Source organism: Lampetra planeri, chromosome 11 (genome assembly GCF_965212315.1).
Source record: "Lampetra planeri chromosome 11, kcLamPlan1.2.h2, whole genome shotgun sequence".
In the NCBI taxonomy this organism is placed as follows: domain Eukaryota; kingdom Metazoa; phylum Chordata; class Hyperoartia; order Petromyzontiformes; family Petromyzontidae; genus Lampetra; species Lampetra planeri.
The window spans coordinates 4444942-4463914 of record NC_136117.1 but is presented as its reverse complement, the minus strand read 5'-3'; the positions used below and the strand labels follow the sequence as shown (position 1 = coordinate 4463914).

Genomic DNA, 18973 nt, shown 5'->3' with positions numbered 1-18973 from the left:
TTGGCACATTTTGTTTACGTGGTGGTGGGTTAACGGCACATTCTAACTATATTTATATGCATGGCTGCAATGATCATAAGAGTAAAGTATGTTCATACAAACTCCGTGACAGATAAATCATTGAGAGGCATCCAATATTAGATTGACACGGGGCTTCACATCACTGTTTTGCAAGTATTGTTAATGAGGAGTATGTACAGCCAGGGTAGCCCACTGTAAGCTGTTCATGAAAGTCTGACACATGTTGTTTTTGGGAATACCGTGTGTTTATTGAGTCTGGTCGTTAATGTCCATGATGAGATTAGGGAGTATGCTTTATACGACGTCCAAGCTGTTACAGCTGTTAAAATAACAAACCTTGACTCCGATATAAGCACACCAACTGAGAAAATCGACACTCCATGACGTTACATATCTACAATGATAACATTTGCACTTAACCTCAATTAAATTCGGTTTTGTCATTTTATTTTATTGTTGCAAGCAATCATGGGCCCGAATGGAAAAAAAACAACAACAAACTTTGTCAACAACTAAACATTATATAAACATATTGAATTGTTTCTTCATCCACCTGTAGCCGCCAGCCTGCACCCACAATGCACTTGGGGTACCACCAACAGCAGCAGGTAGGCAACGTGTGGCAAATCGGCACAGGCAATACTTAACTAAATAATGTATTTCGTTCAGCCTTAAGCAAAGTTAACACTGAACCCAAAACATACAGCGATACGTACTCGCAAAACCACGGATGTGTATGCCTCCATGCAACCACACACACAAAGATAACGATCCTCCCCCTGTCACCTGCACAGGCTGTTGGGGCAAGTTCTGTTAGCGAGCGCCTATGAAGGTTAGGCACGGCACACGAGGGCGTGTGTGACCAACACCACGCCCGGCCGCCTTTGTCTCCCTAGTGGTGATGCTTACACGTCACATCAGGTACTCATTTGAGGCTGAGTCGACCTCGCGGAGGCGCAGAATCGGTTCAGATATCGTCACTGGTGTTGGCCGTGAGCGGGAATCGAACCCGGGTCGCCATGTTCGTAGCGCAGCGCGCTAACCGCTACACACACAGAGATTGGACTCCTCTCCCAAAAGGGTAAATGAATGCTCATGGAAAGACAAGGAATGAGTAATGAGTTGGTGATGTATGAAACAACATAAGGCATGACGAGGAAGAGTAAAAACTATCATTCGGTGATAGCACAATTCATGGGTGATTTGTAAAGATATCAATTTTACGATTAAATGGTAGCGGTTTGACTGCTGTCATAATGGCATGACAAGATCCGGATATTGTAATGGGTCCTTATTGGAACTGAATACAAAGTTATACTCGCCATCAACGTAAGGAGGCTAGTGTTGGCATCATGTGGACAGAATGTTATTCAGCTTGAAATAACATATAGATAATCTAACGATCACTTGTCCTTTTCTGGGTCATAGTAGCCAACGAAGCAAATAAACCTGCACTGGTTTCAACTTATTTGAGTCTTATCATCTTGGTATAGCCTGAAATATCAGTGACAATGGCATACAGTACGTGAACAGAGTGTGTCAGAACATCGTATGGTTCAGCGGTCTTGTGCATGACCCTGGAAGACCTTAAGTATCCACAGCAAACAGTGCGCTTTGGTAATAAGTCTGAGAAATTAGCAGACAGCTATGGGAATAGAATCGTTAACCTTGTGAAAACTGGCTCGGTGGCAAGCGTGCTAATGACTAGGCTACCCAGCCGACTAATGCTGCTGCTTTATTGTTGCATTATCATTAAAATGATGAGCAAAAAAAGGGAGGCGTTGGTTATCAGCACACAGCATTCGTTATGGCAGCTACTATGAACAAAATGTGTAAATAAACCCGCAAAATTAGACAGTCGCGCTCAGCTAGGGCAAGGCGATTTGTCTGCTTAAGGGTACGAAAAAAATCCTAACACTTTGTAAGAAAAGGTTATTATACACCAGCGATTTAACCAAATATAGATAGCTCTAATTGCCTCCTGATCTTGTGTATAAACCAAGTGGAAGGAAGCTACTGTCCTATACATATTCAAGTTATACTTTGAAAAAAAAACATTTCTCACAAAGGAGAGTGGGGATTGCAGAACCCATCAACCAATCAAGTGTCACCACGCAGCCATGAATGTTGGTTAATGTTCCTTTAGATATGATAAACAAAAGCATGCCGATGTTTCCATCGTCAAGCATAGGCAATTTACCCAGGATGTTTATTTCTGCCCCTCTTTGTCAAGAATATGACCATATATTTACGTATCGTCAGCCAGGGTAAGCTCAACAGCTGTTTAGCCAGTTTGAACATGTGAGAATATAATCAGCACAATGAAGCAAATGTGTGTTCTTGATTGCCACGTGGGCTTGCTATCTGCAAACAGAATCGCATTCTGTGATGTGAGCTCTGCTATTACAGACCCCTAACAAGACGCATCATGAAAGCTAATTTTGAAAACAGGCTTTGTACATAGTAAAACAGTTAAATGCCCACTGGCACAACAACATGTAAATAGATAACAGTTGCACGGTCATGGATCAAGGGGTCCCAGGGTCATTAATTAGTTGACCGTTATTACAATCGAGGGTACTGCTGCATTGCCAAATTTCCCAATTCGTAAACCCTATGGCTGGACATTGCTGGGACATTCATTAAATGATTGTTATTTTTCTTCTTGGTTCTTTCGGTAAAGTCACGTAGAAGGAAAATAATAAAATAATAAAAGTAAAACATAATAAAATAATTCTTACGTCGTGAAAATAATTCCTACGTCGTGAGAATTATTTTATTATGTCGTGAGAATGATTTTATAATGTTTTATTTTTATTTTTTTATTATTTTCCTTCTACGTGACTTTACCGAAAGAACCAAGAAGATGAATCCCTGCAGTCACGAAAGCTTTAAATCGAGATTGTTATTTTGTCCTTCACCCACACCTCCGATTAGCACGGTTGGCAACGTACGGTGATAAAGAAGTTCAACGTACATACCTACTTATTTACTCAGAAAAGCCTCAAGTAATTCTCAATTGGGGTTTTTTTTTTCAGGAGGGTCCTGCTTAGGATGTTTGATCAATTCCTCACCGAGTGTTTTTTTTAGGATGTGACGAAAGCAGACGCCCTAGATTAAACGTACGTACGACAAGGAGAGCACAAGTACACGCAAGCAGATGTCAACGGCCTTCTTGCTGTACTGCTTTCCACAGGCTGTCTGTAGCCTTGCAGGTGATTGTCTCCGGCATACTGCATCAGCACGATCCACTAGGCCATGCTGCATGCAGCGTGTCACGAGCGCGCACCGCCACACCCGTGTCCCGAGTAAATGACAACTTGCTCTGTCTTATAATCAACGTTTTTGGGTTAGATCGCGTTACTTATAAATGTGTCGTAACCCTCCACCACCCGATACGGCCAATCAGCAAAAAAAATGTCACGTTGACAAAAGACAAAGTTCACTGCTTTAGCCCACCGGTGTGTTGAACCGTGAAACCACAACATTTACAACAACAAAAATTGAGTACGACGTTTCGCTGGTAATTGCATCCAGCATCATCAGACAATTCGCCAGAATGGTGAGGCTCTGCTCTTGCTCCCGGTCTTAAATAGAGCAGCAGCAGGGTGACGTCATCATTTAACTCATCAGGTGCAACGATTTGAGGCGGAGGGGGGGTTATTGTAATTATATACTAGATTGCTCTGTCTTGCACTCAACGCGTGCACACAAGTTGTGCATGGGTTTTCAACGGCCAAAACACACCACCTTGGCGAGTTTCTTAATGTTGATAATGGATACATTGGCACATTTTAGCAAAATAAATTGGGTGACAACATTTGGGCAACCTGTGAACTGGGTCCTTACGTGTTTTCTTTGAAAATTATTTCTGCCGTAGAGTTTTCGGGTTGTGTCATGCGTATCGTTCAGCACGATGTCCAAACGTTTCGCTCCCCTTGCTGGGAGCTTTTCCAAGGAGCTCCCTGCAAATGGAGGGAAACGCCAGACGTCGTCCCGCGTAATGCGTGACACAACCCGAAAAACGCACGGCAGAGCTGTACAGCACAATGGCCAAAAGCCAACGCAGTTACGTTGTGAAGTCGTGCAGGCTCACAGATGGGTGACCATACCTGCTGACAGTAGCTGGTGAGGCCTGCTCCAAGTCCAGCACCTCAAAGATCATGTTCTGGTGCGGTGTCATCTGTATGATCTCTCCACTCATCAAGCACAGCTAAATGGAAGAAACAAAAGGGGGGGGGGGGGGGTGTTTATTTATCACCATTGAACAAAGACGGTCACCGCATCGCGCGCTTTTAGGTGCATTTCTGCGGCCACTTCGAACGCTCTTCCTTCCGATACTAGGAAGCCACTGGAGTTATGCACTTTTAAATATATAGATTGAAAACGCATTTCTTTAGAACTGCATTTTGTTTTTAGTTTGGTGTCTTTCCACCGCACCGCCGATTAGCATGTTTGGCTACATACGATGCGAAAGAAGTTCAACATACGTCCATACATGTTAATTTTCATCATTCATGATCATGACTGGATAACGACAATTACTTATATACCCACAAAAACCTTTGTGAGCCTCCAGACCCCAACTTGCTGATGGAACAATATTCGTGAAAGTGAAGGGGTGTGCAATTCAACTGATTTTTTTTTTGCTGTCTTTAGAACATAAATTATTTCTTATTTATAACCTCTACATAAAGAAGCCTAAATGACTAATTTTACTTGGAAAATTTTCCTGCCATTTTGAGTAAAAAAATATCAACGAACACCGTTTGGTCTTTAATATCCACCGGCCAAGTCGTCATGCTATTGATATACTGGTCCCTGCCATGAGAACATGGACTTTCCACCTGTATTCAGAAACACCACTAGAGATGAGCGCAAGACCCATAGCTCATTTTAACAGGGAGGCGCTTTGATTCGAAATAACAATTTCATAAAAAAAATAACATGCTTTAATCACTGGCAGGCATGGAGAATCGTGACTGCCATTCTGAATTTCTCGAGGTCTATTTAACTGAAACGTTGAGATATTCCTTTCCTCTCAGTGATTAACTTGTTATTTTATGTATAAGTTCACTGAAGCAGCAATGTGATAATTACTTTGACTGAAAATAACTCAGAGCAGTCTGAGAACAACTGTTTAACAAGCTTCACAGCTTCTCCAATATGTTAAGCTCAGTGAACAGTTTTCCATTATTGTACGATATGCCATTACACGTTACAGATTTAAAAAAAAATCCTCTCCCAGACTTATCCAAATGAGGAAATCGAGTGTATCAATGCCAAGTAAATCATTCTGCTGGTCAAAGCAGACTTACGAAATATAATTAACTTGTAACCTAGCCAAAGCTTACCCATGGAATGCCAAAAGAAGGATTGGGGAATTGCTGATTTCTCTAATTACCACCTCATACTCGTGTGCTTCCTCATTATTGCCGATGGGACGTCAACATCACTGTGGGAATGACAACTTACAAGCACAGTTGGTAGATCTTATATGCAACGCTTCAAAACGCCAGGCAACAACAGGCCTTGCCTGAAGCTGTACAGCAAGTGTGTCTCTATGTGCAGAGGTTGAGTGCCCTTCCCTTGCATCTGTGAGTACATCTCCAGGCCACCTTCTGTTAACATCTCACCATGGTGGCGAGATGTTAACTACCTCGCCTGGTATGCAGGCGGTCACGGGTTCGATCCTGACCCAGATGCCTGTATATTTGGAAGTTGCATGTCTCTCTCTCCCCTTGGTTGCGTGGATTTTTCTCCGGGTTCTCTGTTTTTTTCCTCCACAATTAGAAATATACGTTTACAGTATTTGGCTGCAAAAAATTTCCACGTGAGAAGCCACTTCATTGAACTATCATTTGTGGCCAGGTCGCTTCTGAAAAAGAGCTGTATAGCTCAGCGGGCCTTACCTAGTGAAAAACATTGTTTAGTTTTTATCGTAAGCAAGGAGGAAACAAAAAACTAGCCGACAGCTAATTTGGCTATTTTGTAAAAGAAGCCTTGATATTCAGAAAGGGTTTTATATATAAAAAAAAAATCCATGCTTTTGTTGGAACTCATTGATGAAATTTGACAGTATTAGATTTCTGAATCTATTCTGGGCCCTCTTGGCCCTGCCACCTCTCCGAATCCTCAACAACTACACGAGGTGAGTATTCTTCTCAATTCTCAAGCCAGAATTTCTAAAACTGCTTTATAAGATGCTCATTAAAGTCAGATTATAATTCGTACAAGAGATCGTGAAGAAATCGGCCATCATCAAATCTTTCAAATGGCTTTAAAGTGAGCATCATTCCAAAGATTACCGTTGAAATCACTGAATTGTGCATGACAAAAAAAACACCTTTATGAGTTCACACCCGGTTAAATAAACTTGAGACGTGATATATGAAGGCAGACACAAACACTTTGCACATGAAATAAGTATCATTCACTCTTTGGTTCTTTCGGTAAAGCCACGTAGAAAGAAAATAAATTAAATAATAGAGTACGACATTTTGATTGCAACACAAGCAACCGTCATCAGGTAGAACTAAATTGGAGAGAGAGACAAAACACAGACTCTCCGTGTATTATTGCATATATTTTCTTTCTACGTGACTTTACCGAAAGAACCAAAGAGTAATTCCTGCAGTCACGAAAGCTTCAAATCAAGTATCATTCAGCTTGGTTTGAATGATCCTCATTTAATGCGCACTGCACTACGCACCTGGCGACCCGAGTTTGATTCCTGGCCATGGCTAACGTTGCTGGTGAGTGATATCTGAACCCGTCCAGGGACTCCACTTTACCAATCTGCACTGACTGACATTGTGAAGTATGGTCAAACAACGCCGACGACCAACACGGCACGGCAGGGAGGCCTTCATCCAGTGTTGCATTGACAGACGGCTGAGTTATGGTTTTACTCGCCGGGTTCTCAGCTGGCAATAAACAAACTATATATATTTTTAAAGGTCCAGTTTCCAAAACACCAGCAGATTATATATATATATACATTTGTTTCCCCGTGGCATCACAACACTGTTGACTCACGAGGTGAATTGTCTTGCATTATATTTATGCTAGGAAAACCTTTAGCAAAGGACACAAGAGTCACGTTACATTTACGAATGGCGAACAAATTATTCTGAGGCTTGCAGAAACAAACAGCAATCGCCAACGTGAATGAAACCGTGTTATATCTCTACTCCAGTCGATCCAGATGGAGGTTGTGGTGAAGATACATTTGGAGCTCCGCAATGGCTTGCTCGTGCCACTGCTGGCAGAAGGGCCTCCAACTGCATAGGAACTCTATAGAGGGGTAATTTGGGCTATCCGTCCATGCTGGCGAGATGACTTGGAAGAGCTACGGCTGTGTAGGTGCACAATGCTAAAGTAAGAAGCTTTTCCATTTCATGCAAGGGTTGACACGGGGATTTAAAGTCCCTCTGCTCTAAAGCTTATAATTGACAGTGTTTTACAATGTTTTAAATATGCATGCGTGCTGGGATTTGGCTAACTGGACGTATTGGCATGTTATATTCAATCAGTGGGAAGTGGTGGAGAAATGCCGTATAATCTGGGTTGCCCGGCGGGAATGGAGGGCTTGGTTAGGGGGTGGTGGGTAGTGGGGGCTCTGAGCTAGAGCGAGGCAGCTCTGGTTTATGGCTGTGTTGTTTATACAACATATATCCGATATATATCACTGCAAGAAGACAGAAGTCTGAACAACTTCCCTGCAACGTTAGTTAATTTAAAATGCTCTCTATTGACCGGTGGGGTGGGTGTGTGTGTGTGCGGCAGCAGTGAAGAAAGCAACGTCAGCCAGTGCTTCAGCAGGAGCGGCAACTTGTAGGCCGAGCGGGTCAATGTAAAAAAAAGAAGCAGGCATGTAATCTTGACAAACAGCACTTTGCCTACTCCAGAACCACTAAGTATTAACCAACACAATTGTCTTAAACCGTACCTCTCCAAACAAAGGCTCAGTTTGTTATGCAGTCTATTCTTAGTCTTAAGCCTCACCTTACCATATTAATAAAAAGTATGCGGCCCTTGCCCCACCACCTTCTCCAACCATTATATAAACGGAGTGGTAGCTCCTGCAATCTCTCATTTACTTGATACAGCTTTCGTGGCTGTGACGGTACCACCTGAAGACGGAAGCTTGTGTTGCCTCCGAAACGTCGTGATTTTTTTTATTTCATTTTATTTAACTTTTTAATGTTTTTTACCTACGTGACTTTACCGAAAAAACCTAAGAATATGTCTTAAACCGCACAGTATCATGCATGCATGTGCAAGGGACAGGTTTCGATTAATGGGGCATTGTTCGTATTATTATTTATTTGTATCCTTTATTTACAATGTGATCAAAAGGGGATAGGAAACCTGATGCGATGTCAGTCAGCCAATGGGTCAGTTGTGAGCGGTACATTACTTTAAGCACAATATTCTCCGACACTCTGAAATGTAAAATGCACTCTAAATTTGTGCCGAGTGTCAAAAAAGTTTTACAAATCTGGTCACACACACACACATTGACAAGATCATAATGATTAAAATAAACGAAACTATTTTAATTTTACCAGGTTTAGTCCACTGAACTAACTGTATTATAGCTCTTTGTCAAAAGTGACCTGGTCACAAATAATACTTCAACGAAATGGCTCGTCATGTGGAAAATAGATTGCAGCCAAAATACTCTGAACGCAATGTTGATCCTAAATACTGGGGGAAAGTGAGTAATATAATCAAGATAATGCGCCATTCGGTCGTGATGTTTGCTGTGTAGAGAGAAAATTACTATTTTATGGTACTGAAACTCACACTGGTTGTTTAAGCTGAAAAGTCAAATTTCAACAATTAAACTAAATGGCCACAACATGACTTCCATAAAGTGTGGATTCATCTCAGGCAATTGATCAGATTATAGTCAGTCATTATTCAGACTCCATTAAATTCGCCTCAACGGTTGTCAGCCCATACGCTACTGGCATGTCATTAACATCCACTGGTCAGGCATGCATTGGTGTCTTCAAAGTGGAAATTTGTTTCTCTAAAACTGCACATCGTTTGGAAGCTGCACATAAGCAGAATGAGCATACTCTGATTATGCACGCATGATCTGACTCGGAATTTTAAACGGAGCCAATAGGCTTACGTATTTCTATAACAAGTAAAGGCGCAGCCCTGCAATTGCCTGCTCGCGCCACTGCTGGCAGAAGGGCCTCCACTCAAGACGGCCCATGTGGGCAGTACTCGGTCTACCCGTCCACGCAGGCCAGACACCTCGGAGAGCTCAGAGTGCTCACACTTTACCCCACTGAAAGTGGCCTGCTGATCGATCAACTCTAATGTACCTAATTATATGGGTACACACATACATTAGATGTTAACAACCTCACCTGGTACACAGGAACGCGTGGGTTCGATCCCGACCCTGACGCCAGCTGCTGTATTTGGAGTTTGCGTGTCTCTCTCCCCGTGGTTGCGTGGATTTTTCTCCGGGCCCTCCGGTTTTTCCCTCCACATTCATAAACACGCGTTTAGAGTATTTCACTGATAAAAATTTCCACGTGATCAGCCACTTTGTTGAGCTATTCTTTGTGGCCAAGTCACTTCTGAAAAATAGCTACATAGCTCAGTGGTAAAATGAAAAAAAAAACTGTTTAGTTTAAAATAGTTTTAGTTTATATGGTCGGGTGGACAGAGATGGGTGAGATTTAATAAACGTGCCGATTAAAAATAACCCACCAGGATTTAACTTGTTTTAATTAAAAACGACGCGAATATGGGTTTAATCGTTTCACACAGCTGTGACGATGAACATGAGGACGACAAGCCGTGCTCAAGCACGGCAGTCATATCTCGTGAAGAATTGCCATCATCTTGGTAATATAAAATTGGGGAAATAAATGGCCACAATCATTAAAATAAAAATTCATCCTACTGAAGCAGTGCTTTTGAGGCCTGTTGTACCGAAGGGAGACTACTGTCATAGCGGTGAACCTATCTGGACTACCATCACGTCCATCGTTTACATTGGATGGGGAGGGAAAAAAACAACCTATCAGTAGACTGCCCCTCACAGAGGGTGGCTTGCTTACATTTGTTTGCAGCCCGGCAAGTTTAACCTCTCCCTAAAGTATTGATATTTATAGACCCCAGATGAACAGCGTTTCGGCATGGGTCAAACTGACTGCCACTGTAGAAGCTCTCCACTGTGAAAGCAAATAAATAAACAACTGCGGCTTGATGCATTTATCACAGCAATGCGCAATCAATCTCTTCCCCACATTTTGTACTTTTTTTTCCTTTCCCGCCTCCCCTGTTGCTTCTGTTGTTTAGTGGTTCCCACTGGGCGTGAAAATGTACACTGTTTATACTCCCACCACTCACGCACCTCCCGCGTCCCTCTCTCTGGCCTTATTAATCACAGCCCACAAATAAGAGCGATAAAAGCTCTGCCAGGATTGGGGTCAACCACATTAAAAGCAAATTAAATACGCTTACAATGTGTGCGTGCGTGCGAGTGTGGAAGTCTCATTCTCAATTACAATCGCAGTCACCAACCGCAGATATGTACATAAATAAATAAGCACAAATATGGTTGCAAATTAGCATACATATATATAAGAAAAGGGTATATCAAGCAAACAATTACCGTGAGCGTACAGCTGCAGCCAAAACTCTAATTCGTTATTCTCCAAGCATAGTCACATTAATTTCCCATGAATGCAGAGCCTTGGTTGACCCCACAGCTTACAGGACCCCGGTTTAAAATTTATATTTTTTTGTTATTGACAGCCTTTCCCCTTTGCAATCAAAGAAATAATTCACCATATCACTCACCGTCCGTACAGGCAAGTTATGATTACTAGATTTTACATCTAGTTATTAGTAAATGTTACACTTGGCATTTGCACTTGTTTGGCCAGATTCACAGTGGTGGTGTGATGCTCCCCTGATTTGTAAAACCACGGCGGATATTCCCACGTTCAACAAGGGAACAAATCGATGCGGCGATGTGTTCTGACCACTTCATCAGGACGGGAATGTGGCTTTTCGGGACGTATTCCCGTCCAGTCGCGTGTTGCTGCGGCAGAGTGCTCGGCTCATATTCACATTCACCTCGGGCAAGTCAACTGGTTTTTTTCTTTCTGATTGTCACCACGGGTATGTGAAATTTCCAACAACTAGCTTCCGAAACGACCAATTGAGATGATTATATCCAACGCTTCTTCGAAGAGCGAGGACACATTTATGGCGCAATTCACGTGATGATGAATGTTCCCAAGATGTTCAAACACCAAATAGAAACCTTTTGCAAGGAATCAAATCAGCACGAACCACACGCAGTACTTGTGGTGAACATGTAAACAAACATGGTCTGATAATATATGCATTGTCTTTGAAACTGATTGGCCTACACCAGAGACAGCCTTCTTTAGTTTCACAGACAACGCATCTATAATTATCAGATTATGTTTCTTTCCATGTTCGCCACAAGTATGTGTAGTTAATGCAGACTTGATTTCTCGCAAAAAGTTTCAATTTGGTGTTTGAAACAGTAAAAACCTCTATTATTTTTCGCACTTTGATACTGGCAAAAGAGGTCCCATGATATGAATGTTCCTCGAAATTTACATTTATTGGTGGAAAAAAAACATTTGTCCCCATTGTAAACAGTAAAAGGGCAAACTGGAAAAGCGATCTTTTTTTCAATTGTGAATCTTGTCTTTCTGATTGCTGCTTTAAAAGCCCCCAGCTGGTGTGGCAACCAGTGACTTTAATGGCTGGTGCCTACATCAGGGCTGCCGTTTGTATGGCCGTGAAGATCTTGCAAGCATTGCAGGTTTTTCTTCTTCTTCTAGCGATGACTCGCAACGTTTTATAGCATGTGACATTTTTGCCTCGGTTTTGGCATTAGTAGTATATAGTAGCACGTTACCTTGGACTGATCTTCCCAATTCACTCATAAAATGGACAACAAGCATATTATATCCGTGTGCATTTGTTGACTTGCAACATCGTGAAAAGCCCCCAGCATGAGAGGCCGATATTGGCAATATCCCGGGCGCACTGCTAATTGTTTGTGCAATTAAATGGTCATTTGCAATTACATTACATTGCAAGCCCAGCTACATCGACGCTAAACAATGAGAACTGTAATAGGCAAGTCATAAATGAGAATGTACCTTGATTAAATAGGTAGTGGGTATATAACTGTGAGAGTCAGCATGTAGTATAACACTGAGAATCCGAGTAAAACATAGCACATTCACATGGTGCAATCTTGCAGCTCAATCTAGCTCAATGTATATTTATTATCACTTTGCTTATGGGAGGCAGATGTGTTTACACAAACAGATTTGGTGAAAAGAAGATGCAACCCAAAAAAAAAACGTAACGTTTCGGTACGCAACTTGACTACATGTACTGGGTTGTCCAACGTAAGTTTGAAGCTATGCCACTGAAATAAAATAATTTCTATTCATGGTCAAGGATATGATCATAGCACTACAGTAATGTAACTGTGATATTACTCAAACATTTTGTGCATGTAAATGAACCGACATCACTGGAGCGAGCTGTGGCAATAGACTTGACCAAAGCATTCTTATCCAATTAACAATGATTCAAACTCGTATCAGACAGTCGGCGATATATAGCCTTGGAACGTATCTGTGAGATAAAAGCTACAGTGTTTCTTTGCGAGGCTGTTTCTTCGATTAGGTGCAGCTATTGATGAAAAGGGGGTGTTTAAAATCACAGACGTGAGAAGGTTGAGAAGAGCGACTGTGGGAAATTGCTCGCCAATTTTTGCTGAAATTGGCATGCAGCATTGTTCATTTACTAAACTATGAACTAAGCTATTTTTTATTTACCAGGTAAGGCCCACTGAGCTATGTAGCTCTTTTTCAGAAGCGACCTGGCCATAAATGATATCACGTGGAAATGTATCGCAGCCAAATACTCCAAAACGCACGTTGATTCTAAATGTGGAGGGAAAACCGGAGGACCCGGAGAAAAATCCACGCGACCACAGGAAAAGAGAACATGCAAACCCCAAATATACAGGAGGCGTCAGGGTTGGGATCGAACCAAGAACATCGTGTATACCAGGCGAGGTAGTTAACATCTTGCCAACGTGGTGCCCTTTGCCAGTAGTCGGAACTCCACATCCCTACAGGGTGGATCAGTCTGCCCAAGACAAACAACTGCTGTTGAACTCCCACAATAAGAAATTCAATGTATCACCTCTAGAAAGATAAGCCGAGCAAACGCAAGACTGGATTTGGGTTCAGGACCTTTGAGTTTAGTGTTATACCAGTGTTACCTGACCAGTATTAATATAAATGCAAGCATATGTAATGTACATATTCAACATACTGTATACGTTATTTTCAACACACGGACACGTATCGATAATAGTAATAATATGTTTTGTCTTTTGTAAATTCACTGCTGGAATTAGGACCTCCCTAGGATGAATCAGCCATGGGGTCAACAATTTTGATATTACTCTGAACTGACTTTAGCCACGTTCAGTAATCAAACTCAGGTCTTCGGGCCACAGCTGCCTCGCCGGTCCATCTTCAACAAAGCAGAGCCTAATAAAGCAGAAAATCCGCCAGGCACGGATTCGTAACCGTCAGAAAAAATAACACGATAAAGTCTTCAAAACGACGGCGAGCGTTTCCCCCCCCCTAAAAGCCCAATACAGACAGACCTCGCATATAGCGTGACTCGATAATACGCCGAGTTGCAACAACTCTTTGTCCTGGAGAAAATGATAATTTAAAAAAATGAATAAAATCGCTAACGAGCGAGACCGCACAGCGCCGAAACCGCCGTCATCTTTGTTTACATTCGCTCAGCCAATCACAGCGACGAACGCTCTGAGCCACCCACCCCAAACCCCTGAGATTCGATTATGACGATTCGTGGCCACGATTACGTAACAAAATAAAAAATATCACTTTACGTTTAGCCAGGTGAGAACTCACGAGATAGAGTCTCAGGCTCCACCGAAAAGAAACCTCACCACAGACATTTTGACGAAGGGCATTAGGAGTGCAGCAGCTCCTCTAACCTCATCGAGTACAATATAATGCACTCGTGAGGACAGTTGATAATACTTTGTGATCCATAATAAAGGTTTTTTTGGGTTATATTGCGTAAATATATAAATGTGTCGTTAAAACCCGCCACCGCCCTACACAGCCACCTAGTAAGGGTTGTCACGTAAACAGAACGTGGCCAATTCGTCACTAGTACAGCTAAAATTTGGATGATATTGGTCGCGAAAGCCTACGTGTTAAACATACTTAGTGATGTTAGTTTAATCCATTATTTTGTATTTATAACAATGTTTACAATCCATATTATTATTCGCACTTGCCCCAATTAAGCCCTCATTTATTGTTCATATGAAAATAAATAACACTGTCGGGAACGTATCCACGTATATGCAATGCTATAATGACCCCTTTTAATGCTGATTTGATTAGCACTCACGTCTCCTGGCAGGCATCTTGAGCGTTAAGCGAGGTCTGCCTGTATACGCGAGGGAAATGAAGTTGAAGAGGCACGCCTTGGGGATTTGTATGCACGGATTTGAGGCAGCAGAGCATGCGTGTGGTCAAGTTTAACTTGGCCCTGCTACGGAGTGCCGAATGAGTAAATGCAACAGTGCACCTTTTTGTTGTCGTCGAGGACCGTGTTCATGTTCTCGATCCACTCGGCATCGACGGGGCCGTCGAACACGCACCACTTCCTCTCGCCCGTCACGCTGCTCGCATGGGCCCGGAAAGCCGTGGCCAGAACGCCTGAGACACAGCGCCAACGGAAGGAAGCAGCAGCAGCAGCAGCAGAAGAATCACTTTAACAAGTAGCGATCTCAACAGGCCAACTCAATGTCCCTCAGCTGTCCCGATGCGTTTTCGGGTTGCACTCCACGTTGTTCAGCATGATGTCCGATTTTCTGTGCCGCGGTGGCGAGATGTTATATACCTTGCCTGGTGTGCAGGAGGTCGTGGGTTCGATCCCGACCCTGACGCCTGCATATTTGGAGTATGCATGTCTCTCTCCCCGCGGTCGTGTGGATGTTTTTATCAGGATCCTCCGGTTTTTCCCTCCACAATTAAAAACATGCGTTTAGAGTTTTTGGCTGTGAAATATTTTTCGACATAAGCCACATCGTCGAGCTATCATTTGTGGCCAGGTCGCTTCTCAAAAACAGCTATACATCTCAGTGAGCCTTACCTGGTAAAATATAAAAAGTTGAGTTTAAAGTTTAAACGTGCTACAAACAGTTCCCGATGAAGCATGCGGAGCGAACTGTCGGGCATCATGCCAAACAACACAGAGTATAACCTGAAAATACATTACAGAGCTGTACAGAGCCACAAGCAGCAATGTCCCTCATTACAATCGGGATGATGCCCCACGCAGATGCAATGGCACTTTGGACATCGTCTGGCAGTGGTGCAAATCGAGTCGCTGTCTCCAGTGGTCAGCACAATGCACACCTACCTCTCAACCCATACGGTTCACCCGTATTCTTGTTTCAATATGGGTAATTTTTTAAATATATTTTGGTCGATTTGTTTGTGTTTTTCCGTTGTGATGGGACTTTGCAGGATGAACGTTAAGATTTATCAGGGCACGGGGGTGACCAATAAGGTCTGAATTGGTCTGTAATAAGGTAGGGCACTGATAAGGGGTTAACAGGTATGACAATGGCTGCTGTGATATTCGTTTCCTGACACTGCACCCTATGGTAGGAATTTTGAATTTCCAGCACGAGCACACGACTGTCATTGGGGATAATCCCTTCCCAATGCTTGTTTGAGCAGATCAACACTTTGGCATTTTTTAAATTAAATAAGTGAGATTATAAAGTTATCCCTCAGCAAGCAGTGGAGATTTCACATTCCAATTGCTTGGGCCAATCTCCCCGCAAGATAACCACTGTTGAATTCCCACAGACGCAGTATAAATTTAACTGAACCCAGAGACACGATGGGCTTGGTCAACTTCTGATCAGGATCAAGTTTGATTTGTTGAAGGAAAACAAAAAAAGTTTAATCCATCAGCCTGTGCTTTACATATCAATTGAAATGAAACGTATGAGACTGTGTTGGCATTGGTGCACAAGCACAGACAGAATACAACAGACCAAGAATTGTAAATAACAAAGGCTTTACAAGGTAAAACATGAAGTGTAAATATTTTTTAAAAATCGCATATTCAGCTCTTGCTTTCAGCAATCGTTCTTGCTAAGAGAAGAGTATACGCCTTCATCCAAAACATTAGTTCAAAATTTTCGATATAAAAAGTAAAAAATTAGATTGTCGAGGTGATTTTGATGATTTCATAACGGAACGGATTTTATATTTCTGTTCAAACCATACCACTGGGTACTGCGGATATATTAATTGGCAGGAACTTGCCACATTTGGTCTCACAAATTATACTGGCAGGACTGCATAGCGAGTGGTCAAATTAAGGGATTTTATTTTTGCGGTATTGAACCCAACCCTGAGCCTTGTTGTGTTGCCAGGCTATAGATTAATTGTCATTGACACATAACCGACCAATACAGAGAAACACTTAATTGCTCAGAATTAATGCTGATGTATGTATGATTGCTAAGCCAAGTGAAAATAAAGGTTCAATATCATGGGGAGAAAAAAAAACTTCCCAAATCAATGTTGTTTTGTTTTGTTTATTTTTGTGCTTCTCAGTTCAATACCGCCAGCCTCTCACGAGACGTAATATGGCGACGTGCCAATGCAGCTAACACAACTTGGTTTATGGTAATTAAAAAATACTACTAAAAAAGATGAAAACCCTTACAAGGTATGTAAAAGCAAGATACAATGTACACTTATACACATGTTGAAGCACCTGCCAGTGTAACGATCCACAATTCAGTGTTGTTCTCTACAATGTTTGCACGTGTTTTTAATCATCTGACATATATGATGACATGTGCCTTCATCTACATTGTTCATCACGACAGCCTACCAGTCCTGTAAAAATAAAATATCGATAACCAGTGGTGGAAACGGGCCGACATACAACGGTACGCCACCCACGGCACTTCTCGCGACCACCGAACGTAGACACCGGCGCCGTCCAGAACCAGCCTCCTATTCCTCTTCCACGATGTCTCCGCAGAGGGGAAACGGCCGTTAGCACGGGCTGCAGGATGAATAGGTTTCATATCGGCCCTTCTACATTTCCATTTCCACCGCTGTATATGCCACCTGGCAGGGACGCACTGCTTGGTGGGGAAGTCAACAGAGGGTGGGAAGTCCTGTGGAGACTTCTCTGGTCCTTACCGTGGAAATGTGAATTTTTAACCGCTGGCTCAGGACCAACAACGCTGCGAGCTCTGTCCAGCGCTCAAAAGAGCATGGGAACACTTTGACTTTTAAAACATATATATACACAGGGTATGCATATGTATGTAACCTTATAGTTGCCGAGTATATAGACAGCATATACATTTCTGTTTGGATAAAGACTGTATAAATATGCACGAGCGCACACAGACGGTGTCTGAAAATCCATATGGATAGACTGCTATGGAAAACTGACCTTACCGTGCTAAATTAAATTAACCCGCTATAGGGCGTGGAAACCGGCCCATCATCTTGTAAGACAACTCAATGCCGCGCCTTGCTAATGGCATCTCGTTATTGGAACGATACCTCACTGCTTGGCACGCTCACCGTCCGTCCACTCGTGAGAGATGGGGTCGAAGCTGCCGTACAGCTGAGCCATGCTGAGGGCCTTGGGGTTAATGATGATGAAGTCCACGCGCCGCTCGCCCATGAGGCCTTGCCGCTCCAGTTCCCCAAGAGCTCCGGCCAAGGCCCTCAGGGCACTCGTCTTGCCTCCAAGAGGGCCTCCCACAAGCATGAAGCCATGGCGCACCAGCATCATCTCATAAACCTGTGTGCACAAGCGGCCAAACGCACACGCGCGCATGCATGCACGTGAGTAACAACAACAGCAAGAGCCGCCATTCGCCACTAAGCGGCGGTGACGTCACCATGGCGCCTGTGTCAGGCCAGGTGCACTTTGAGGCCACGTGAAGTGTCGAAGTTCTAGCTGACAGGAAGTCATGGGACAGACCCAGCAGGTGGTGCCATGGGTTGGCTGTGAGATGACTGGCAGATGCACCAGCTGTGCCCCTACTGTGCCAACTTTCTGCATTTTAGCCACCCGGCGCTCTGCTCGTTATGAGCATCGCGACTGCCTCCAACTGCCCAGTAGCTTCCTTCATGAGCCTCCTCCATAGAGGCCGATCTTGACACCGCTGATACTAGTCTTCAGCCAGTCCACTCAGCTACACATGCTCTTGTACCGCATCACTCAATCTCTTTTCCAGCCCATGTATGCCTATGACTCTCTTTTCTAGAACAAATATACATTATTTATCACAGTCTATATGATGTCAATGTCTACATAATGTGGTGTTTCTTTGGGCACTCCGGTTTCCACGGGTACTTCAATTGGCCAAACATCCCAGACATACGACCCTCTTGAAAATGAGTTAAGATTCTCAGTACGGCTTTCCTGAATTGCAATTCTAGGAATGAATTTCAGGCAGCGCTAGCACATGGCTAAATAACAGCTTGGCATAAAAAATACCAAGCCTCTAGCAGAGTGCAAGGTCGCGAATTAATGACGCGTTGAAGCTGTGTGCTAACACAAACCGTATCACCACATTCTTCCTAAATGCAAACACCACCCACCGCTGTACTTGTAGCGTTACAGACTGTTGGGACAAGTAGCGCCTGTGAAGAAGGCTGGCATCACACGCAAGTGGGCTCAGTACAGATCGCCCCACACTTGGATGCTGTTTGTCTTCTCAGTCCTGATTTTAATAACAACCACACTGGAGTTCTGTCGTTTTGGTTGAGCGAGTTTCAAGGAAACCCAGGCTAGG

The 18973-nt window shown here is 43.1% G+C and overlaps 1 protein-coding gene across 3 annotated transcripts in view; it reads right to left on the bottom strand.

Annotated features, from left to right (window-relative positions):
- LOC144721221 (dynein axonemal heavy chain 3-like) overlaps positions 1 to 18973 on the bottom strand; it is an 814808-nt gene that overhangs the window by 229345 nt on the left and 566490 nt on the right. For all 3 annotated transcript variants that reach the window (XM_078598660.1, XM_078598658.1, XM_078598659.1), the window contains 3 exons: positions 17751 to 17973; positions 14707 to 14837; positions 4134 to 4234 (listed from right to left, as the gene is read on the bottom strand). In XM_078598660.1, coding sequence (XP_078454786.1) covers positions 4134 to 4234; positions 14707 to 14837; positions 17751 to 17973 — 455 coding nt within the window. The remainder of the gene's footprint in view (positions 1 to 4133; positions 4235 to 14706; positions 14838 to 17750; positions 17974 to 18973) is intronic.